Source organism: Aulonocara sp. 'chitande type north' Nkhata Bay, linkage group LG23 (assembly GCF_057382095.1).
Source record: "Aulonocara sp. 'chitande type north' Nkhata Bay isolate Kocher_YH1m ecotype deep benthic linkage group LG23, A_spYH_male_GT1.1, whole genome shotgun sequence".
NCBI classification, from domain to species: Eukaryota; Metazoa; Chordata; class Actinopteri; order Cichliformes; family Cichlidae; genus Aulonocara; species Aulonocara sp. 'chitande type north' Nkhata Bay.
The window spans coordinates 49,260,970-49,284,705 of NC_141365.1; the positions used below are offsets into that span (position 1 = coordinate 49,260,970).

The following is a 23,736-nucleotide window of genomic DNA, read 5'->3' on the forward strand; positions in this document are numbered from 1 at the left end:
TGTTATATTTCCTGTTTTACTTTGACAGTCCTGTGTTACTGTTTCCTGTCTCGTGTGTGTAATTGGTCCCAGCTGTGTTTCCCTCCTGTCTCCCGTTCCCTGATTACTAAACTGCGTCCACGCCGCCGGCGCTCCTCTCCACAGCTGGATTCCAGGATTTCAGAGCATCCAGCTGTGGTGAGTGATGGAGACACTTTCTCTGCTCCCTCAGTAATCAGGACAGTTTATTGAACATCAGAGGACATAAAGGACTGTTTTTCACCTGCCCGTTCTGAACCTGGACATTAAAGACTGCTGGCTTCAAGGACATTAATCCCAGTGTCAGCCAGCCAATAACAGCCTGTGTTTTTCAGCTCTTTAGGAGTCAGAAATGAGAAAGACACAGACTGCTAACCTCTCCCTGCAGGAAATAAGCTCCGCCTCTTCCTGTCCTGTATATGAGTGATTCTGACATGAGACACAATGAGTTTCCTGTTTATTGTGACTTAAAGCGAGCAGCAAAGACACTAAACTGTGTGTTTCCAGCTGAAGCTGCTTTTTGTGTTGCTCCCACAATCCTGTCTGAAACAGTCAGTGAGGAAAACTCAATGTGACTTCAGAGTGACAGAGGTAAGTGACTCATGTTGTAACTGACGTCAGACGCCGAAGATTTTGGCGGAAAATTAAAGCGAATGGTAGTTTAGAATTTTTTTTTTTTTTTTTTTTTTTTTTTTTTTTTGGCCTGTCCCGTTGGGCTCTTTTGCATCAGAATTGTTGTCTAAAGGCAAAGAAAGATGCCCAACGGATTTACTTTACCAAACTGACCATCCCAGCCTTGCCGTAATGGTCCATTTGATTCACCTTTTATTGTTTATTTTATTTTCACTTACTGAATACGGGACAGACTTGACTGGGGGAAAGAAGGGGAGAAAGAAAGAGGGAAAGAGAAACAGCTGAGAAGAGGGACGGGGGAGAAGGGCAAAAGACAAAAACCAACAGAACGGGCAGAGAAAAAAAATGCATATATCAATCATCTGGATCACCTGCTGAGAAAGAAAAAAGAAAGCAAGCAGAAGAGAACAAGAGTAATAGAATAAACAACATCACAATGATATATGGGAATATGACAGTAAATACTAAATGTTAAACATTATTGTGCAGCACATAAGATCAACAGAACACAGTGTGCTTTGAGGTAGGAGCCAAAAAGGGTGTAGTTTGTGGGTGTGATCACCCGTGTGTACACCTGTGAGCATGGACGCGCTTGTTTTTTGTTTTTTAAAAGGTTCCTTCATGTAATGATCTGCTAGAGGGTGTGGGGGGGCCACAGCCCCGTCCTCCAGGGCGTGAAGCAGGTGTGGAGGAGATCAAAACTCCAGACATCCAGAGGCCCCCAGAACACAAGAGACCAAGGAAGACCAACAGAGGGGCAGCCGCGCCACTGTCCCGGAAAGAGCTGAGGAGAGTCCCAGATGAGGGCTCACTCAGCAGCCGCGGAGCAGAAGCCAGGGGGAGTTGCAGTGACGCGCCCGTGAGCTCCGCCGGCAGCCAGCTGTGCCTGAGTGACCGAGCCCCAGGCCGAGAGGCCGGGGGCACCCCACCTCCGAAGTGGCCCGAGCGAGCCCCAGGCTCCAGGCCCCGATAAGCGGCCGCCAAGGAGTGAGCCGGTGTGTACCCGGACGCCCATCCCCGGACACAAAGAACCACCAACGCACCGATGTCTGAGGGGGTCCGCCACTGGCAGGGGAAGTGGTGGTGGGGGGAGATAGGCCTCCAAACCTTGGAGGGCCTGAGATGTCCCCAGAGAGGTGGCGCCTGACCCCCAACCTGACATATAGACACAGACATACAGGCACACACAGATACAAACATCCATTCCCACCCTCATGCTCTCATATGCACTTACTCCACACTCAACCAACGTGGAGACAGACATAAAGAGACGTTGTACACACGATCACACTCCCCAAGCGTACTCTACAAACCGGGTCTAGGTGCCCCCGCCCCTGGAGGGGGGAACTGCACCCAGACCCAGGTGGTGTTTCCCTTTTCCCTGCGGTGGGGGGAGGCAGACCGCCCCGACTCCGCAGCAGCAGGAAGGCTCCACACTCCAGACCGCAGTCGGACGGCCAACTCCTCCTCCTAGCCCCCCTGCTCCAGCAGGTCGCAGAGAATGGGGGTGAGAGAAGACTCCAAACCTCCCTCCACCCGCTCATTGTAGTGTTGATGCATGTGTGTTCTAAGGTGCATTTAAAACCCAGGAGGGCTTGGAGCTACCTGCCAGAGAGCAGCAGGTAAGCGCATGGTCCCTCCTGCTAGCCCTCAATGTCTACGTGTATTTAAAATTGAGAGGTGGGCAACGATGCCAGGGGTGGGGTGTACACCCTGATGGTACTTTGGACTCCATGTATCGTGCCCACCCCCAAGATCCTATATGTATGTGTAATGAGAGTGTGAGTAATGTGAATGTCTAAGTTGTGGGATAAAATTGAGGCAGAGGCAGCCAGAAGGGGACAGAGGGGGGGGGGGTAGTCTCCTCTGCACCTCTCCAGTAGGCACCCCCATACTCCGCGACCCGCCAGGGAAAGGGGGCCCAGGCCCATCCAGACCGGGGCCCAGTGCAGCAGCGCCGCCCGGCCCCACAGAGCCCGGGACAGTCCACCCAACCCCACCACAGAGAAAACTGCACCCACCCCACCATCCACTCATCTTCCAGACTACATAAGACAATAAACACCCAGGCTGAGATCTTCCTCCACCTCTCCTGTATCTCCCCCTCCTGCAGAGGGAGCTCCTGAGGAGAGGAAAGCTCCTGCAAGACGCCGGAGATTTTGGCGGAAAATTAAAGCGAATGGTAGTTTAGAATTGAACAAATTCCTTTAAGCTTCAGTATTACCAAATACACTTATCAATAGTCTTCTAACTAACAATATTTGTCTAAATCATCTCCAACACCCTGGAGAACAACGGGGAGAGTTTAGAGGCTCTCCAAGATTACATTGATCAGTGCTTCCAGGATCTTGTGATGAAGAAGGCTCAGAGTGCAAAACCTTCATCAAAACCCACCTGAAGCTGCTGGAGGACACGGTGAAGAACATCGCCTTTGATAGAGTGCATCGCATCGGCCCCATGCGGGCTGCGACCGGGAGACCACGTCCTACTGTGGCCAAGTTCGGCCACTTCAAACAAAAGGAACAGGTGAAAAGTCTCCGTGTCCATCGGTGTTTCTCCACGTCTCTCTGTCTTCTTCGTGTCATCTCTGTGTTTCCCTGCTGCCCTCATGTTTTCTGCTTTGTCTGTTAGTTCTTCCCAGTTTAGGTTGATGTTCGCTTCTTCCCTCACCTTTGTTATTTTCACTGTAAATAAATCTCCACTCGCATCTCCACCGCCGTCTGCATCTTGGTCCTCATTCACTCCACCACACGACTGCTGCCCCAGCCGTGACAACTTTTGATGTTTCCTCTACATTTACCTTTAAAAATTATTTACTTTGCCTTGTTTGGTATCATTTGGTATCAGATGGCCGACTTCTAAATGGCCACCATGGTCACCACCGAACTTGAGGAGTTTGCCCCCTCACATATACTAATGTGCCACAAACAGGACTTTAACATCACCAACCATTCCCATGTTATTACGGTGTATCCATATAACTGGCCCACCCTGTACAGTTATGCTTTCATGTTGACATACTGTATTAACACAATTCAGGGAGGATTCTAGGATCAGAGCTTCGGGGGGCTGAGCACCCAGAGAGCTGCCCAGCCAGCCAAGATACACTTTACTCGTCACAATGAGACTTCTTCCCCGTCTCTGTCCCTGCATCCTCCCTGTCCTCATCGTCTGTTGTCTTCGCCTCCTTTATCAGTCATCATAATTTTACCATCTCTGTGCAAGTCTGCAAATTTCTTTATTAAATCAAAAGATTCTTAAATTCATCAAGTCTCTCTGTGCCTGGGTCCTCGTCACAAAACATGACATCACTGTTTTGTACTTTTTAACAATTTAATCCCACATTTGTGAAAGAAAAGCAAAACACTTTTTTGAAAAGTCTGTAACAAAACCATCAATTCTGATCAAGGTTATTTAAATGCTGCCAAAGAAGAATGGATTGGAATAAAAAAAATACATATCCTAACCTTAATTACTGGAGGAGAATAATGAATGATGCTCACAGTGAGTAAGAAGTAAACTGAGTGCATATTTTGGACAGAGATTCACTTTTAATGTGTTTGTATAATATAATACAGATGCATAAAAACACTCCTGAAACAGAATCAATTATTACAAATAAATTATTACAAAATATTAAAAAATATTATGGATACTTTTGTTGTTAAAATGTTACCTCTCAACCAAGTTCTGCCTTTTATATTTTTAGTAGTGTGTCACACAAACAGGAAATATTGTCAAAAAAAAGTAAGTAAGTGCTGAAGCACCCCAAAAATGAACCAAAGCACCCCCAAAAATGAACCAAAGCACCCCAAAAATGAACCAAAGCACCCTAAAAATGGGCTAAAATCGCCCCTGTTAACAAATAATAGCCCAACAGTCACTTTTATGCTTACTGTAGCTGTTAGCTAAAAACACTAATTTAGCCTAGTTTGCCCTGAATTCAGCTTTGACAGACATGATCGACTGTTTCCAGTAGAATTCCTCGTTGTCATCTTGTTCCCTCTCAGAGCCCCGTATGCTTGCAGAGACCCCTACAGTAGGGAAATGTGCCAAAGAACGTCCAAAACATTGCATTTTAGGTTTATTTATGCCTTACACACAATCCCAACTCTTTAGCTAACTTAACAACTTTGGCTAAAGTCTATAGTTAGTCTTACTCGTTTGTACATTACTGGATCGCCACTGTTTGAAATGATATGACATATGACTCTCACTGAAACAGCAAACTTTGTAGAAAACACAACACTTCTGATTCTCTATCTAGCTGTTTGGTCACAGCTGTAGATTACATTATAAGTGGTTGTTCACTCTTGTCAATAATTACATTTCTAAATTCTATTTGTGCAGTTACATGTAAACAAAGTCCAATATTGTATCTAAATGATTGTGTTATGGTGGGACAGTTTCCAATTTTGTTGTATTATTGCACTAGGTATGACTGTGCAAGAGTTATCTTATCTTCCTTGCTTGCACCACACTCTTTGCAGAAATGTTGCACAGCAGCACTGCATCATGTTATTGTGTTGTATAATATACCAGAACTAATACAAAGCAACATCCATGTACACTATAGGTCCATGCCAATGTGCCCAAATAGGACCTCCATAAATGGTAAGGGGCGCAAAGGCACTTTAAGACCAGTGGGCACACCATCGGTGCACATCCGCTCGGATGCTTTTTTCTATTCATTTATTTCCCTGTTTATTTATCGATGCACAAAAGCAATTATCTCAGAGACACCATCCTCTTAACAGAGACTCAAATCAGGAACCTGCAGATTATTAGTCAGCAGCTTTAACTTCCTGTCTTTGTCTCACTAAACCTTCCACGTGGAAACTTGAGCTGCCCACTCAAGCACAGTAGGCTTTAACTGGCTCTGCTCAAGTCACTTCAGTATCTGAGAAACTGTCTCGATGCATGTCAAAGAACACTTTGACAATACGCTTGTGTTGAGTCAAATCCACCACAAGCATATTCTATGGCAGTTTAATTCCACTCCACATAAAAATAGTCACGTATTATTTCCCCCCACCACACTTCCTGCCAGTAGCTGGTGCCCCCACCCACAGTGCATTAGTGGTTCTCTGTGTTTAGTGGCTCACTCTGGGCGGCTGCTCGGTGGGGCCCGGCCCCCTGGCTCTGTTGGGCCTGTGCTGCGGGTGGGGTGCCCTCAGGTCTCGGCCCTCTGGGCCCATTTACTGTGTGCTGCTCAGTGACATTTAACACCTGTGTAACCAACTTTAAGGTATAAAGGTGAATTACAGCGCAATAATTACTTGGGCTCGTAATAAGACCCTGGCCAGAATCAGAAGACACCAAATTCGTATGGAGCCAAAGTATTGAGCAGCAATAATGACCTGGACACAATGTTAACTTTTGAGTAGCCACTCTTGTATTGTTACAAAGTATAACAGGTATTTGTCCAATTTGTACAGATAAAGTATAAAATAAAATAAATAGTGTGCACACTCAACAAAATAAAAGTACTCGTTGGGGCCCTTTAAGAATTTAGAGTTAAGCTGGCGATAGCCAACTTCAAAGGTCCTTGTGAATGTAACTGGAATGTATGAGTGTGTGGTGTGTATCTTCTTTGGGGTAGATCGTCCTCAAAGTGGTTGGCTCGCCATCTATCACAACCAGAATATCGTCCTGGTCCTTGGACTTTTCCGTCCTCTCCAAAAAACCTGACCTATAATCCAGGTCATAAAATGTACATTCTAATCAGTCTGTTTCAGATGCATTGTTTAAGGTTAAAATACAAAATCAAAATATTGCATCACCTCATATTCATTGCATCAACATCTTAAATCTTATCAAATCTCACAGTTCTGTTGTACAACATTCAATTTTCAAGCATATCAAATATGAGAACTAAACATCTAAGTTGCTCAGATATTTCTCTATTCATGTAAACATTAATTAAACAATACTTATGGTAAGTAACCATTGACACTCAAAATACAATACACCATAACAAATTCAGAACTATGTGCAAATAAGCAACAAAATATACATATGAGTTCAGTTCAGAGGCATTAAAGCAGTGTGCTTAATTTCTCCACACTATAGGCCTATTCGTGAGAGAGAAATGCACTAAAAATTACCCTCTAGATTACTTTAAACTCACAGTGAACTGACAAAATTTAGCTTTAGAGCAGCTAAGAACATGTTGCTCACCGTTGCTCTGTTTCACAAAAGCCCAACACACACTGGCGTTGGAATTGCAGCAGCTCTCCGGATGAAAGGTGAGTGGTTAGCCTGTGAGACACCGAGCTAGCATTAGCATGATCGCGACGGTAAGTCTCTACAAGTTTTTTCCATCAGAATAACACTCGTCTTACCGACGTTGCCTCTCTCCTTCATCCAGCCACTCGACTCCGGACTTCCAGCAGGTAAGTAGGCTGGCTTTCCTTCCTCTCAATCCTGAGTTTTCCTCTCTTTTGTCCGTGGATTTCTCGGTTTGAGTAGCAGATGCCTCCACTCCTCTTGCTGAGATAAGAAAAACCCGGGACACCATGCACCTCCACCTCACTTCCTGGCTGACAGGGTCAATGCGGCCTGGGTAGGCTCTGATTGGTTGCTGAGCTAGGTGCCCTCACGTGGGGTGAACTGAGAGGTGCATTCAATGGTCATAGGAAATACGACGCTTGTTGATGTGGACAGTTAATATAAAGAGAATAAGTATGATATTTTTCATCTGGGCTACACCCTCCCCTCCTGAACTCATGCACGTCCCTGTGCATGGTAGACAGTTAAATGATGATTATTTGACGGGTCAAGGAAGAGGGCGAAGCAGGCTCTTCACCATCACTGATGACATCGGCCCAAGCTGAAGACAGTCCTTGCAAGAATGATTTTGCTGCAGTGATCAGAGGATTGCCTAGCTCCGTATAGTCAAGCCGTCGTGGCGGACGACGGTTTCTCTCAGATCTCCTTACAGAATCATTTGTATCCATGTTTTCCCTTGTATCCACTGGGACTATCTCCTCCACTCTCTCCTCAGAATTCGCACCTCTGGTGCCAGCCTCCTGAAATGGAAGTTGCCTTTCTTGGACGTCTGGGTCATCAACAGGTGAGTCATTTTCAGCTAAGGTTATTTCATCCACTTGTTCGGTCGGTGTGACTCCATTGGTAGATAAGTACTCAGTATCATCTGTAGTACTGTTAGGCATATCAGGTATGTTGCCAAAATCAGATTGGCTGTCAAAAACAGGTGGGTTGTCAATATCAGGAACATTTACAGGACTCTCACTCACTGTGTGGACAGGGGAACTCAACCAAACAGGAATGAGCAAATCATCTTCTTCGTCTGAGGAGTTCTCTTCCTCTAGCGCTGGATTTGCACGGGTTCTTGGCCTGCGTGACACTGGCTTCTGTACATGCTCACTGCTTTCCTCCACAGGTAGGTAGCCACATGGTAGCAACAGATCCCGGTGTAGTGTTCTTAGGGGACCATCTTTGTTTTCAGGCTTAACTGTATATACTGGGAGGTTGCCTGCCCTTCTCACCACTACATGCACAGTGTGTTCCCACTTGTCTGAAATCTTATGTTTGCCCCGGATACGGACATTCCTGACCAATACCCGATCTCCAGCTTCCAAGTCTGATGCAGTTACATGTCTGTCAAACCTCATTTTGTTCTTGTGAGCCATCTTTGCAGCCTTGTCCATAGCTAACTTGTAGCTTTCTTTGAGACGTGACTTGAGTTTTTGCACATATTCAGAGTGAGATGAGTGTTGTTCCTCTTGCACTGGCAGGTTGAATGCAAGGTCAACTGGCAACCGAGGTTGGCGTCCGAACATCAGTTCGTACGGGGAGAAACCAGTCACTTCATTCCTGGTGCAGTTATAAGCGTGGACCAGGGGTTTTACATGGTCACGCCAACAGGACTTATCTTGATCACGGAGAGTTCCCAACATATCAAGCAAGGTACGATTAAATCGTTCCACAGGATTGCCCCTAGGATGGTATGGGGTTGTCCTCACCTTGTGGATACCAGCCACCTGACAGAGCTCCTTGATTGTGCGGGACTCGAAATCTGGACCCTGGTCACTATGCAATTTTTCTGGGATGCCATAGTGTACCATAAAGTTCTCCCACAGACACCTTGCCACTGTGCGGGCCTTTTGATTAGGTGTTGGGATAGCAACTGCAAATTTAGTGAAGTGGTCCGTGATCACCAATATATCTTTGGTTCCACTCCTGTCAGCTTCCAGGGACAAGAAGTCCATGCACAAGAGTTCAAGAGGTCGTGTCGTATTAATGTTGACCAAGGGTAGGGTAGCTGCACGATATTAGGAAAACCTGCGATGTGCGATAACTGTGATCAATACTGCGATAACGATATGACTTGCGATAAAATAAATAGCAAAAAAAAAACAAAAAACAAATACATAATTTCCGTTTTACTGCACAGTTTTATTTAATGAAAGCTGCTGTATTAGCAGTGTAACAACAAAGTGCAGTCAAACATTGAAACATTGCCCCCATAAAAAAATTTCTGAGGCTTGAATTCTGAAAGACATCCTTCCCGGTCTCTATAATTAGTTTTAAATAAACATAACTTAAATTATACTGCAAATTATCTCTATGCAGTTGTTCATCATTTTACCACTCACCAAGTAGTTATGATGCAAGTCAAAACTGGAGTGGAAACTTTACTAGATTAAACTATAGGTAAGAACTTGTCTGCTGTGGGAACACACCAAAGAACAATTGTCTACCTTTGTGGTCGTACTGGCCAAGACTAATATTATCAACAATTAAGAACAATGTAGGTAGTGTATTTTTGTAATTTTTTGAAAAAAAAAAAAGGTTTCTCTATCTTGCATTCATCCTTCCTGAGTGAATGTTTTTTATGGCAAGTTCTTGTTAAGGAAAACCAACATGTTTACTCTCCAAGGTTTTAAACATGTGCGCTGACATGTTACTATGTTTCCTGATGTACTAAACCAAAGCCAGGCTTCTACCTTTCTACCTATAAAACCCGGAGAGCAGCCAAATGGCTGGTAGGCTTTTAGCTAAGCTTTAGCTTCAGCCAAGTGGAAGCTAAATTGGCTAGTCATTCATATGTATATTAGGTTGTTACCTGGGAATTCTGGAGGGAGGGGAGTGGGGGTGTGTGATTGAGGGCGTGGGGGAGCTGCTAAAAGCTGTGCACTTCCTTTTGTGTTTCATCTTGATGCATTCTCAATCATCCAGGGAAATAAATCTCCAAAAGTCACCAACTTGGAGTGTTTCAGTTTGCCATCTTAGGGAGAAATCAACACACATGGGTGTATGTCCTTTGTTGCTGAGATTTATTGATAAAAACAGTACAAAAAACCAACCATTTGTACACATATTTACAAATAATAATAAAAAGTGAGTGAGTACATTTCAACATTTTCAGCAATCACTCACAATCCTGGCACTGCCATGGTATCTGTAGTCTGCATTTACCACATGTGTATCTGTTGCAGTGAACACATCGCACAGTGGCATGATTGTTCTTGCATTTGTGTTTGACCTGACACATGGCTCTTTTTCCAGGGCTAGGTGTGGAGGGTTGTGTCCAAAGCAACTGTTCTTTTCTTGCCTTCTTCCCAGCTACATGAGAGTGAGCCAGCTCTCTTGCAAGCTCCACCAGGAAGTCCACCCGTCTTTCCTTCGTCCCGGTGCATGCTTGATACAGCACATGTGCATTCAGTGCTGCCATGTCAATCATGTTATAAAACACGGCAACTGGCCAGCACCGTGTTCCTCTGCGGACAGTGTACTCCCGAACCATCTGGTCCATCACATCCACGCCACACTTTGTTTTGTTGTAAAGGGTGACAGTGTTTGGCTTCCTTTTGGTAGTGTTATCAGTCTGAACCACGCCGTGCATGCTGCTAAGAATATAGACTGTCTTCTTCCGTTTGGCCGCATACGCCGTCAGCGTGGCAGCAGAGGTTGAAAACACCTAAGAAATAAGATAAATTGTTATTTCCATAGCCCTTTTACACACAATGAAACACATAAACATAGAACCACAAAAGACCTGCAACATACCTGAGTGGTGAATTCATTGCGATCTGTCTGTCTAGTGGATTGAGGAATTTCCCTGCGATTCTTGTTGACTGTGCCGAGGATGGTGGTTTTTCGTCTAAGAAGTTTTTGCGCAAGTGAAAGCGATGTGAAAAAATTGTCCGTGGTAACATTTCTGCCCTTGTCTAGGAACCATCAGCCTCATCACTACATTTTCAGAAAGTCTCTCCCTAGTGGGACGATTGGGGTCCTTGCCAAGATATGGGAAGACATTGCAAATGTACTTGGATTTTAGGTCGCAAGCCACCCAAAACTTGATCCCAAACTTGTCAGGTTTACTTGCAATATACTGCAGGAAACAGCACCGAGTCTTTGATGGGAAAAGCTGTTCATCAACGGTGATATGTAGACCAGGGTTGTAGCACGTGATGCAGTTGGTGACAAATGATCCCCACACACTGGAAATTGCAGCGAACTTATCAGTCTTTGCTCGATCACTGCGGGTGGACTTGTCATCAAAGCGTAGGTGTTGCATGATGTCTTGGAAGCGGTTCCGTGCCATAGTTCCAATGATCTGTGGGTTTCCCAGGTTTGCTGACCAGCAGTCACGTAAAGATGGAACCCTGTTAACCCCCCGCAAGATGACAATTGCAATAAATGCCATTAGTTCAGGGAGGTCCATGAACCAATGAACATGCTCCGTTTGCTGTGCATGTTGAATAGTCCATTCTTGAATGCTATGAAGCATGTCAAGAGTGATGAAACACAGGAAGCTCTGAAGGCGACTCGAGATACTTCTCCTGGCCTTAGCCGTTGGCTCTCCATCTGCAGCGTACGCTTCTATTGGGGTGAAAGGGAGACAGGTCCCCACCTGTTCTTCATGCCACACTGTGCCATCTTTCGCTGTCTCAGTCCCCAAACAAGCTCTCTTTTTAGGTGCAGAAGCAGTCTCCTCATCTGCAGTGTGAACAAATTCAAATTGTGAGCAATGGGAAGGTCAAACAAAATCACAAATGCATGCATAGATACTAATTATAATTCCAGTATCTCCTCCTCTGTATCAGAATAATGTCTGAAATATCTTACTTACTAACTACATCCACTTACTTGTTTGAAATGAAATAGGAAATAACATGAAATGAAACTAACCGGAAGACTGATCAGACAGCTCTGAGTCCGAATCCGGCTGAACTTCTAGGTCTTCTCCATCCGAGTCACAAGGGTCGACTTCCCTCAGGATCATTTCCAAGGCCTGCTGAGTGGTGAGTCATATCTGCATTTTCTTTCCTTGGAGAGGAGGTCCGTACACCACAGAATTCTTCAGGGCAATGAAGGATTAGGCTAAGTGCAGTGAGATTGTATCATATATATAGGGCTTGGCTTCCTGATCAATGGTCCACTACCAAAAGGAAGCCAAGCCCTGTCACCCTTTACAACAAAACAAGGTGTGATCAATGGTCCATTGTGATTATGCTTTTATTATACCAGTGGTCTGATTGATGCCACAATGGACGACTGATCAATGGTCCACTACCAAAAGGAAGCCAAGCCCTGTCACCCTTTACAACAAAACAAGGTGTGATCACAGGGCTTGGCTTCCTTTTGGTAGTGGACAATTGATCAGGAAGCCAAGCCAAGGTAAATGCAGACTACAGATACCATGGCAGTGCCAGGATTGTGAGTGATTGCTGAAAATGTTGAAATGTACTCACTCGCTTTTTATTATTATTTGTAAATATGTGTACAAATGGTTGGTTTTTTGTACTGTTTTTATCAATAAATCTCAGCAACAAAGGACATACACCCATGTGTGTTGATTTCTCCCTAAGATGGCAAACTGAAACACTCCAAGTTGGTGACTTTTGGAGATTTATTTCCCTGGATGATTGAGAATGCATCAAGATGAAACACAAAAGGAAGTGCACAGCTTTTAGCAGCTCCCCCACGCCCTCAATCACACACCCCCACTCCCCTCCCTCCAGAATTCCCAGGTAACAACCTAATATACATATGAATGACTAGCCAATTTAGCTTCCACTTGGCTGAAGCTAAAGCTTAGCTAAAAGCCTACCAGCCATTTGGCAGCTCTCCGGGTTTTATAGGTAGAAAAGCCAAATGGCTGGTCTCTGGGAGTTTAATTAATATCTATTATTTACTACTACTTACTAGATTAGATTAGATAGATTAGATAGAACTTTATTAATCCCTCGGGTGGGTTCCTCTGGGAAATTCGATTTCCAAAAAATCACAGCACCGACAGAAGTTACAGAGGTACAGAATATTATATATATATACACACACACACACACACACATATATATAAATACAGAGGCAATATAAATAAAATATACGAAGGGGATAAATAGAATAAATAGGAATAAAAAATAAAAATACAAGTGAATTGCACATTTCAAGTATTGAGGTCTATTGCACTGTTGACTACAGAGATGGGCAGTAACGCGTTACAAGTAACGCGTTACTGTAATCTGATTACTTTTTTCAAGTAACGAGTAAAGTAAGGGATTACTATTGCAAAAACGGTAATTAGATTACCGTTACTTTCCCGTAGGAACGCTGCGTTACTGCGTTACTAAAACCGTGATTTTTTGCGAGAATGTCTCATGACAGTGACGTAAGCGAGTGCGCCGTTCGTGACAACAGCTGTGTGCAGATCAACAATGGTTCACATATCGATTGTGGGAGAGAGTATGAGCGTGCAGCGTTTAAAGCGTGGAAGTACTGACCTTACTTTGAGTTTGATTCCATAAAAAGTGACAAAAACATTAGCGTCCATCGTGCGTGGGAAGAAAACTTCTTTTTACAGCGAAAAAAACCCCTAAACTTCCAAGCAAGCACCGAGTGCGCTATGACGTAATGGGAAACTCACAGAGAAACTCACGGATTCTTCAACTGACCGCGGGACACCTGCACCAGGGTAAACCTCCGCCTACCGCAGTCCTGCTTTACAGGTGAAAATAGAGCAACAGGACCGCTAGTCTTTGACTTTATTTATTTTCTGCTGTGTTTTACTTGCATCTATTTGAAAGACTGAGTGTAAACACAAAAAATATTTTATTTTATGTGCTGGAATGTGTAGAAAATAGGTTTAAATGTTAAACTAATTTATTCAAGTCAGAGAATGTTGCATATAATTCCATTTTTGCTTGATGCATAAAGTTAAAAGATTAAAACTAATAAAACAAGTTTAAAAAAAGAGACTTTTCCATTTGATTACATTTTGTATGATGGATTATGCAGAAAAAGTAGAATTGGGCTGAAAGATCTATCGCTTTATCACCTCTTCAGGTTGTAAATCGTGTTTTTAAAAAGTAACTAAGTAACTAAGTAATTAATTACTTTTGAAAATAAGTAATCAGTAAAGTAACGGGATTACTTTTTTGGGAAAGTAATCAGTAATTAGTTACTGATTACTTTTTTCAAGTAACTTGACCAACACTGGTTGACTATTTACAAAAGTATTGCACAAAAAGTATCGCACAGTGAGGTGAAGAGGCACTACAGCTTAGTTGTTCCCCCCTCCTTTGTCCTCCTGTTTCCCCTCCCTCTCCCCTCCAGAGAGGAGTTAAACAGTCTGATGGCGTGTGGGACAAAGGAGTTTTTAAGTCTGTTAGTTCTTGAATTTGGGAGAAGCAACCTGTCACTGAACAGACTCTTCTGGTGGTTAATGGCCGTGTGCAGAGGATGCCTGGCATTGTCCATAATGTCCATCAGTTTCTTTAATGTTCTTTTCTCTGCCACTGTCACCAGAGTGTCCAGCTTCATGCCGACCACAGAGCTAGCCCTCCTGATCAGTTTCTCCAGCCTGGATGAGTCCTTCTTTGCTGTGCTGCTCCCCCAGCACACCACAGCATAGAAAATGACTCCAGCAACCACCGACTGGTAAAACATCCTCAGGAGCTTCCTGCAGATGTTAAAAGACCTCAGCCTCCTGAGGAAGTACAGTCGGCTTTGGGCTTTTTTATACAGGTGCTCTGTGTTGCATGACCAGTCCAGTTTATTGTCCACCCACAGCCCGAGGTACTTGTACTTGTTGACCACCTCCACCTCCTCCCCCTCTATCTGAACCGGCAGTGGACCTGCTCTAGACCTCCCGAAGTCCACAACCAGTTCCTTAGTCTTTGAGGTGTTGAGTTGCAGGTGGTTTGTGTGACTCCATGCGACAAAGTTCCTCACCAGACTTCTGTACTCCTCTTCCTGATCATCCCAGATACACCCCATGATGGCTGTGTCGTCTGCAAACTTCTGAATGTGGCATAATTCAGAGTTGTAGCAGAAGTCAGAGGTGTACAGGGTGAAGAGAAGAGGGGACAGCACAGTTCCCTGTGGTGCTCCTGTGCTGCTGACCACAGTGTCAGACGTGATGTCCTTCAGCCTGATGTACTGTGGTCTGTCGGTGAGGTAGTCGGAGATCCAAGCGACCAGGCAGGGGTCCACCTCCATCCTGTTCAGTTTTTCCTGAAGCATACAGGGCCGGATGGTATTAAAGGCACTGGAAAAGTCAAGAAACAGGATCCTGACTGTGCCTTTTCCCCCATCCAGGTGTGAGTGGGCTCTGTGTAGGAGGTACAGGATGGCATCCTCCACTCCGACACCCGCCTTGTATGCAAACTGTAGTGGGTCCTGGGCATGTTGTACCTGTGGTCGGAGGAGGTTGAGGAAGAGCCGCTCTAGAGTCTTCATAAGATGTGACGTCAGTGCCACCGGTCGGAAGTCATTCAGCTCATTGGGCCGGTTCTTTTTGGGGACCGGGACGATGCAGGATGTCTTCCATAGGGCGGGCACTCTCCCCAGTCGCAGACTGAGGTTGAAGACTCGTTGCAGCGGCTCCCCAAGTTCAGCAGCACACGCCTTTAGCATCCTAGGACACACCTTGTCTGGGCCTGCTGCCTTTCTGGGGCGAAGCTTCCTCAGTTGTCTCCTGACCTGATCCACTGTGACACTGGGAGATGTTTGGGAGGAGGGGAGGGGGGGAGATGTCTTGCTGCTGAGAGAGGGATTGGAGGAGGGGGGTGTCATGGTGTCAGGAAGGGGGGGAAGCGAGGGAGGTAGGAGAGTGGGGATTGGACTCTGTAGTGAAGGTGAGGGTGAGGGTGGGGGGGTTGTGGGCTGGTCAAACCTGTTGAAGAAGTTGTTGAGTTCGTTTGCCTTCTCCACAGTCCCCCCCCCACTGTGCTTTTCTTGGTGTTGTGGCCTGTGATGGTTTTCACACCATTCCAGACCTCCCTCATATTGTTCCTCTCCAACTTCTGCTCCACCTTCCTCCTGTAGGTGTCCTTTGCTTCCCTCAGGCAGCGTTTCACCTCCCGCTGTGCTGCTTTCATCTCCTCCTTCACTTTGCTCCTGAAAGCCTTCTTCTTCATGTTGAGGACAGCTTTGACTTCCTGTGTTACCCACGGTTTGTTATTAGGATAACACCGTACCGTCTTAGCAGGGGCGACTGTGTCCACACAAAAGTTGAGGTAGTCTGTAAGACAGTGTGTCGCCCCCTCTATGTCCTCACCATGTGGGCTCAGGAGCACATCCCAGTCTGTGGTGTCATAACAGTCCCTCAGAGCATCCTCCTTTTCTGGGGTCCATCTCCGGATGGAGCGCGTTGTGACCGGCTGCCTTTGGACGAGGGGTGTGTATTGTGGCTGTAGGTAAACCAGGTTGTGGTCTGACTTCCCTAGTGGGGGGAGGGGGGTGGCTCTGTATGCATCTCTCACATTAGCATATAGTAGGTCAATTGTCCTGTTGCTCCTTGTGGAACAATTCACTAGCCTAGTTACTGCATATTATTGGTTGTTGCTGTGGGTTCCCCACTGTGTTGGTTTTTCCTTGTGTTTTTCAGCAGATGATGAAATAGATTTTCAGTATTTTTTCTCTCTTCCTCTCCATCTATTTCTCTTCTTCTCTATTTCTCCCTCTTCTTCTGTTAACTTTCTCCCCAGCTTATCTTTTTTCTGCTTTCCTGACCCCCGTTCTGATTCTAATGACTCAAAATAAAATAAAATCAGAATCAAATTCTAATAAAATATGACTATCAACTGGACCAGTATACAGTGGGGCAAAAAAGTATTTAGTCAGCCACTGATTGTGCAAGTTCCCCCACCTAAAATGATGACAGGGGTCAGTAATTTGCACCAGAGGTACACTTCAACTGTGAGAGACAGAATGTGAAAAAAAAATCCATGAATCCACATGGTAGGATTTGTAAAGAATTTATTCGTAAATCAGGGTGGAAAATAAGTATTTGGTCAATAACAAAAATACAACTCAATACTTTGTAACATAACCTTTGTTGGCAATAACAGAGGTCAAACGTTTACTATAGGTCTTTACCAGGTTTGCACACACAGTAGCTGGTATTTTGGCCCATTCCTCCATGCAGATCTTCTCGAGAGCAGTGATGTTTTGGGGCTGTCGCCGAGCAACACGGACTTTCAACTCCCGCCACAGATTTTCTATGGGGTTGAGGTCTGGAGACTGGCTAGGCCACTCCAGAACTTTCAAATGCTTCTTACGGAGCCACTCCTTTGTTGCCCGGGCGGTGTGTTTTGGATCATTGTCATGTTGGAAGACCCAGCCTCGTTTCATCTTCAAAGTTTTCACTGATGGAAGGAGGTTTTGGCTCAAAATCTCACGATACATGGCCCCATTCATTCTGTCCTTAACACGGATCAGTCGTCCTGTCCCCTTGGCAGAAAAACAGCCCCATAGCATGATGTTTCCACCCCCATGCTTCACAGTAGGTATGGTGTTCTTGGGATGCAACTCAGTATTCTTCTTCCTCCAAACACGACGAGTTGAGTTTATACCAAAAAGTTCTACTTTGGTTTCATCTGACCACATGACATTCTCCCAATCCTCTGCTGTATCATCCATGTGCTCTCTGGCAAACTTCAGACGGGCCTGGACATGCACTGGCTTCAGCAGCGGAACACGTCTGGCACTGTGGGATTTGATTCCCTGCCGTTGTAGTGTGTTACTGATGGTGACCTTTGTTACTTTGGTCCCAGCTCTCTGCAGGTCATTCACCAGGTCCCCCCGTGTGGTTCTGGGATCTTTGCTCACCGTTCTCATGATCATTTTGACCCCACGGGATGAGATCTTGCGTGGAGCCCCAGATCGAGGGAGATTATCAGTGGTCTTGTATGTCTTCCATTTTCTGATGATTGCTCCCACAGTTGATTTTTTCACACCAAGCTGCTTGCCTATTGTAGATTCACTCTTCCCAGTCTGGTGCAGGTCTACAATACTTTTCCTGGTGTCCTTCGAAAGCTCTTTGGTCTTGGCCATGGCGGAGTTTGGAGTCTGACTGTTTGAGGCTGTGGACAGGTGTCTTTTATACAGATGATGAGTTCAAACAGGTGCCATTCATACAGGTAACGAGTGGGGGACAGAAAAGCTTCTTACAGAAGACGTTACAGGTCTGTGAGAGCCAGAGATTTTCCATGTTTGAGGTGACCAAATACTTATTTTCCACCCTGATTTACGAATAAATTCTTTACAAATCCTACCATGTGGATTCATGGATTTTTTTTTCACATTCTGTCTCTCACAGTTGACGTGTACCTCTGGTGCAAATTACTGACCTCTGTCATCATTTTAAGTTGGGGAACTTGCACAATCGGTGGCTGACTAAATACTTTTTTGCCCCACTGTAGCAAAAACCATGATGGTCGCAGAGGCCACAGAGCCAAGTGGCAGGATTTTCAACGTTCAAACCAGATAAAAAACAGAAATTAAATGGTGTTAAAAGCCATGAATTAAGGCAATTCATTCACAACATCATTACAAGTTTTACTGGACGTTAATATTTTTCTCTTTTTTCAGTGCAAAACAAACTAACAGTACACATGATGCTGGCAAGTTAAAATGTCAGTGTCTTTTATAGATAGCATGTCTAGCATCATAGTTTTATAGATCACGTAGTCAGGGTAAAAACTCCATCTCTGATTATTATTGTACATGACTGTGACATGCAGCGGCCTCAGCATCATGATGAAGGCGACCGGAGGAGATAGTTTGGTAGACATCGATGTTTTGCCGATGAAGGCTCATGTAGCGGTCCTCTTTGTCCTAAACAACAATTTACACTGTCATTTACACTTAATTAAAGTGCAGCTTAAAAAACAGACATAATGCACTGCAGCCTCGGCACAATTAAGTGTAAAACAGAACTATGGAAAACTCACAAACATCTGGCGAGTTTCAGATCCTGTTAAGTTAGTTAGACCTGATCTGTTTTCTCTGTTAGGATAAAAACATCAGAGGTCATGGGGTGAAAAATACCTCAAAAACAAGACTAGCTATGTCTACAACTAATGTGTGGTGTTTTAAAAGAACCTATGAGATACTTTGAACACCACAGTGGCTGCTGTATGCAGTAATGTGCTCAAGTGATTTCAAAGGGTCATTTCATGAGTTTAAGTGCGTCAGTAAAAGTTTTCACCTGCGAGGATTTCTCCTCAGGCTGTAACCACAGGTTATCACAGCCACACTGATGAGTGAAGCAGCAGCAGAAATGATGGGAACTGTAGCCATGAACTTCATGCCAGAAGAATCTCCATCGTCTGTTGAATGTTGCCACACACACAACAAAAAAACTTCATTTTGAAAACATGAAAAGTCACGAAATTTGCATTAGCCTGTTATATTAAAGTGGAAAACATGTTTATCTTTTCATTACATTAGAGTTACAATTGCATCATTCAAACATTTCACTGATGAAATAACACCAAAGTTGTGATTGGAGCAGTTTTATAATGAAATTTTAAACAAATTAGCCAGAAGAACAGCTTAAAAACATTCCAGATGTTCATCTCCTGACTGAAACCTTTCATTAATCCGCTGCAGGCGGGAATGACGACCTCAAACCATGTATGACAGAAAAGAAAGTGTTAACGCAGTTCCAAACATCCACCTTGAATCTGCGGTGTGGGTATAAATAGAAAATGTTTTTACCTCTCACAGTCACACTGAGATGGAGAACATACAATCCACCACGAAATCCACACTCACAGGTGTAGTTCCCACTGTCTTCAGATGTTAAGTTGAGCAGGTGGAGAAACACAGTCTCATTTTCTTTGATCAGTGTGAACCTGGAGTCACAGCCATGAATAAAGCCTCGGTCGTAACGATAGAGCAGACGACACTGTTCTCCTCGGCTCCTCTCTGTGCTGATCTCACACAGTATCATCACAGTAATATTCAGAGTTGTTTTGCTGCATATTTGAGTGGAATCGGGTTTCTTTCCAATTGTCTTCACAAGAGTCTCTATAAATTGTTCCAGTTAAAATGAAACAAAATCGGGATTATAGTTTCTATATATTTGTTGTTGTGGGAAAATCAATCACATATATTATTTCACTAACCTAACTAAAGCTTTCTTCTTAAACACCTGGCTTTACAGCTTTTCTTTTTTAATTATATATATTTACCTTCACTGCTAAAAACCACAAGCAGAAGCAGGAGAAAGCAGAGTTTCCGTGCAGTCATGCTGGTGAGGAAGTAACTGTGGCTGACAGTGTGAGGTAGACTATAGTGAAAGCAGGAAGACTTGCACCCTCCTTATTTCACCTCTTGTGTCTACACTGAAACTTTTACTATGTCTAAAATAGAAGTGCATAAAAGTGGAAGGACAGTAGAAGGTAAACCACCAACATTGTTTAAGCCAGACTGATCTCTCTGTTTATCTGGATGGACATTGTGTTCAAATTATGATGAGATGTTTGTTCAAAAACAAAACTAGTCTGATACAAAGAGTCATGTTTGCCACAGTTTATTGTGTTTGTATTGTATTAAATCTGAGAGCCTGAGTTGGAGTATTATGACTGAATGGTCTCCATTACTGGGAAACAACTATCCAGTGTGAAAAGATGGACGTTTATTTTAATATATGAATATTATTATATTAGTATGTCACCTAAAGTTTTATTTACTTTAAAATGTTTCATAGAGCTTTATTATCCACTCCCACAGTTCCTGTGCTTCTTGCTGAGCGTGTCTTGTTGTTGTGTTGATGGTTCACTGAGATGATAGTCTGGTAGGAATCACTCGATGGCTGCTGAAGGTTTGTATAGGGCTGATCTGGCTCATCGTCATCCTTTAGAAAAGTGAAATATTTTAGGTATTAATCAAGTTCAACCCGGTCTACCCACACACTCTATTGATCTTTAAATCTCTCCATCTGTTGCCTGGATTATTTAATGTTTCTGCTCATTTCTGTAAGAGCTTCTTCACAAAATAAAGGACACTGAAGTTGGCACTAATAGTATTATAACACTAATCTGTAATTATCTATATAAGTAACATCCTAAAACATAAATGTACATGTTTTATGTTTACTGGCAAACTTTTAACTAGCTGCTGTAGATCGTAGCAATAAATTGCTCACCAAACCGTTGGGATTTTCAGGTACAGACACTCCAGATGTTCCTGACCTTAAGCAGCCACGTTGATAAGAAAGGATGTCAGCATTAGTGTAACACTATTCACATTCAAACAGAGAAAAATCAAGTAAGAACATCTACATTTATATTATCTTCTCTCTTAATAATGATAATTATTTTTGGAAGGATAAAAAGTGTTCATTCTAGACATGATGTTTAACACACACCGAATTCTCATTTATTGAAATGCGATGTTTCCTTTTACTTTCTCTACATCTATATCATCTTTGAATTACTGCAGCAAAAATAGTCTCACCCATTACTTTTCCTCCAGTAGATAAATCCCACGATAACTCCAGTTATAAAGATGATCACAACACCGGGCAGATAAACGGAAAAAGATTTGTCTGCTGAAGTGTGGGCCTCGTTTGTGTCTAAATCATTGAAAAGATGCATTTGTCAGTAAAATCATTTACTTTCATTTCCTGGAAATCAAAACACAAATCAAACACAGTTTACGTCTACTGAAACTCTGAGTGAAGTAATGAAACCCCAGTTTTATAACCACAGAGCTTTAAATATTGTCACTGTGCTCTTTTCTTTTGTCTTCTTCTTCTTTTGCATCTTTTCTGAATATTACTATGAACTGAAATTGGTCCAACTGCTTATATACATTCACTGGCCACTTTATGAGGTATACTTGTTCAGGGTGTAACACAAATATTTCAGTGTTCATTTCATTTGTCAATCACATGTCAGCTTCATCTTCCTGGTTAAATAAAGGTTAATAAAATAATAAAATGTCAGCAAATCAATGCTCAAACAGAGCAACATGGCACATGTTACTGGTCCCAGTGCTTCACAAACTGCTGATCTGCTGGGATTTTCCCACACAATCATCTCTGTTCACAGACAATGGTCTGAAAAATAGAAAATATCCAGTGAGCTGTGATTCTCTGGGTAAAAATGCTGTTTACACATCAAACCTTGAGGCAGAGCGGACCACACTGGATATCACTGCTGTCCTCTAACAACAGCAAGCTGAGGCTACAGTTTGCAAGTCTGGACAACAGAAGACTAAAAAAACGATGCCTTGCCCGATGAGTTGATTTCTAACAGTTCAGACTGCTGGTGGTGTAATGCTCTGAGAAGGATTTTCTTTGCAAACTTTGGACCCTGTAGTAACCACTGAGCATCATTTAAACACCACAGCCTGCCTGAAGGTTGTTGCTGACCACATTCATGTCTTTATGCCCAAAAAATACCCATCGTCTGATGGCTGCTTCCAGCAGGATACCACACCATGTCACGGCGCTCAAATCATGTACGGCCTGCGCAGTCACCAGATCTCAATCCAGCAGAGCACCTTTGGGATGTGGTGGAACGGAAAGTTTGCTTCAAGTAAGAGCAGCTGACGAATCTGCAGCAACTGTGTGATGATGTAATTTCAATATGTCTTGAGAATCTTTGAGGAATGTTTTTAGCGCCTTGTTGTGCCACAAAAAATGAAGACATGTTTGATGGCTGAAGGTGGTCCAACTCGGTTCAAAGATGTACCTGATAAATGAGTCAGTGAGAGTATTTAAACTGCTGTAAGTGAAAATAAGAAGAAAAGAAATGAACAAATTACAAGAATAAAAAACACATAAGCAGGTCAATACAATGCTAACACAGTGCTGAATAACTGTGTCAGATAAAGAAACCAAAATGCATTTACCTTCCACAGTGACACTGATATGGACAATATATGTCCCTTCAGTGTCTGTACACTCACAGGTGAAGTTCCCACTATCAGCTGGTGTTAAACTGGTCAGCTCCAGAAAGGCAGTCTGATTTTCTTTTGTTATTGAGAACCTGGGGTCACATTCCTGAGTAACGTTCTCTCCGTGTCGATACAGCAGATGACACTCTCCTCCTGTGTCCCTCTGTCTTTTGATCTTACAGATAATCAAAACAATAGTAGTCTGACTTTCCTTGTTGCAAATCCGAGTGACATCGTGTTCTCTCCTGACTGTCTTCACAACAGTCTCTGTAAACAGGGACAGCAAAATACGGTAAATACAAGATTCAGCCTGTGTCAGAGAGGACTTTAGTTTCTATATTTTGTGAATGTTAAACCATCTTTTTAATCCCATAATAATGTGTTTAGTTTAAACTAAAAGCAAGGAGGTTATAAATTTAAAAATATTAATAATGCATAATGAAAATAGTTTCCTTGTATTACCTTCAGCATCATGGGACACAGCTAGTGGTAACAGCAAAATCAAGCAAAGTTTTGATACGTCCATGCTTGTTAACATGTCTGTGAGCCACCGACAGTGAAGAGGAAGATGTGCGGAAAGAAACAAGCTGAAGCTTTCCTGGCTAAGCAGACGTCAGACTGTTGCCCTTCACGGGGCAAGTGTGAAATGATGTAAAAAGGAAGTGTACTGACAGGACTTTCATATTAAAAGGCTGTAAAGTTGAAACACTGTGCGAGCTCCCACACAAAAAGAAAACAAGCTAATTTTTCTTTATCACAGAGGAATTATTACACTGCTAACTGTCATGTTCGCTGAAACTGAAGGATGGATAATATTGTAAAAGTAACAACAAAACTACCATTTATCATAACATTATAAGCATTTTAAACTAAAATAGCGTGTTACGTCATCAAACCGCTTCATCCAATCACTCAGAT

The 23,736-nt window shown here is 43.5% G+C and overlaps 2 protein-coding genes across 5 annotated transcripts; both read right to left on the bottom strand.

Moving 5' to 3' along the window:
• Window positions 1–6,023: 6,023 nt before the first annotated feature.
• On the bottom strand, window positions 6,024–8,923 carry LOC147302900 (uncharacterized). 3 transcript variants are annotated; one of them, XM_086284461.1, is made up of 3 exons: window positions 6,996–8,923; window positions 6,832–6,912; window positions 6,024–6,343 (listed from the first exon to the last, which is right to left on the bottom strand). In XM_086284461.1, the coding sequence occupies exon 1, from the start codon at window positions 8,883–8,885 to the stop codon at window positions 7,407–7,409; it is 1,479 nt and encodes a 492-aa protein (XP_086140587.1). In that variant the 5' UTR covers window positions 8,886–8,923; the 3' UTR covers window positions 6,024–6,343; window positions 6,832–6,912; window positions 6,996–7,406. The 3 variants fall into 3 exon arrangements, with proteins under 3 accessions (XP_086140587.1, XP_086140588.1, XP_086140586.1); XM_086284462.1 differs by lacking the exon at window positions 6,832–6,912; XM_086284460.1 differs by having other exon boundaries at window positions 6,024–6,912.
• An 11,694-nt stretch (window positions 8,924–20,617) lies between these two features.
• LOC147302901 (uncharacterized) lies at window positions 20,618–23,356 on the bottom strand. 2 transcript variants are annotated; one of them, XM_086284544.1, is made up of 5 exons: window positions 23,281–23,356; window positions 22,774–23,085; window positions 21,374–21,490; window positions 21,062–21,120; window positions 20,618–20,770 (listed from the first exon to the last, which is right to left on the bottom strand). In XM_086284544.1, exons 1-5 carry the CDS (start codon window positions 23,354–23,356, stop codon window positions 20,618–20,620), a joined length of 717 nt encoding a protein of 238 aa, XP_086140670.1. The 2 variants fall into 2 exon arrangements, with proteins under 2 accessions (XP_086140670.1, XP_086140671.1); XM_086284545.1 differs by having other exon boundaries at window positions 21,062–21,107; window positions 21,373–21,490.
• Window positions 23,357–23,736: the final 380 nt, after the last annotated feature.

Bases quoted from the DNA above. Each gene is read 5' to 3' on its own strand.
- LOC147302900 (XM_086284462.1), bottom strand. From the start codon at position 8,885: ATGGACTTCTTGTCCCTGGAAGCTGACAGGAGTGGAACCAAAGATATA.
- LOC147302901 (XM_086284544.1), bottom strand. From the start codon at position 23,356: ATGTTAACAAGCATGGACGTATCAAAACTTTGCTTGATTTTGCTGTTA. The intron at 21,491-22,773 runs GTAAATGCATTT...TCAATGATTTAG, and splicing joins TATCAGTGTCACTGTGGAAG to ACACAAACGAGGCCCACACT. The intron at 20,771-21,061 runs GTGAGCAATTTA...ACTTTTCTAAAG, and splicing joins CTGAAAATCCCAACGGTTTG to GATGACGATGAGCCAGATCA.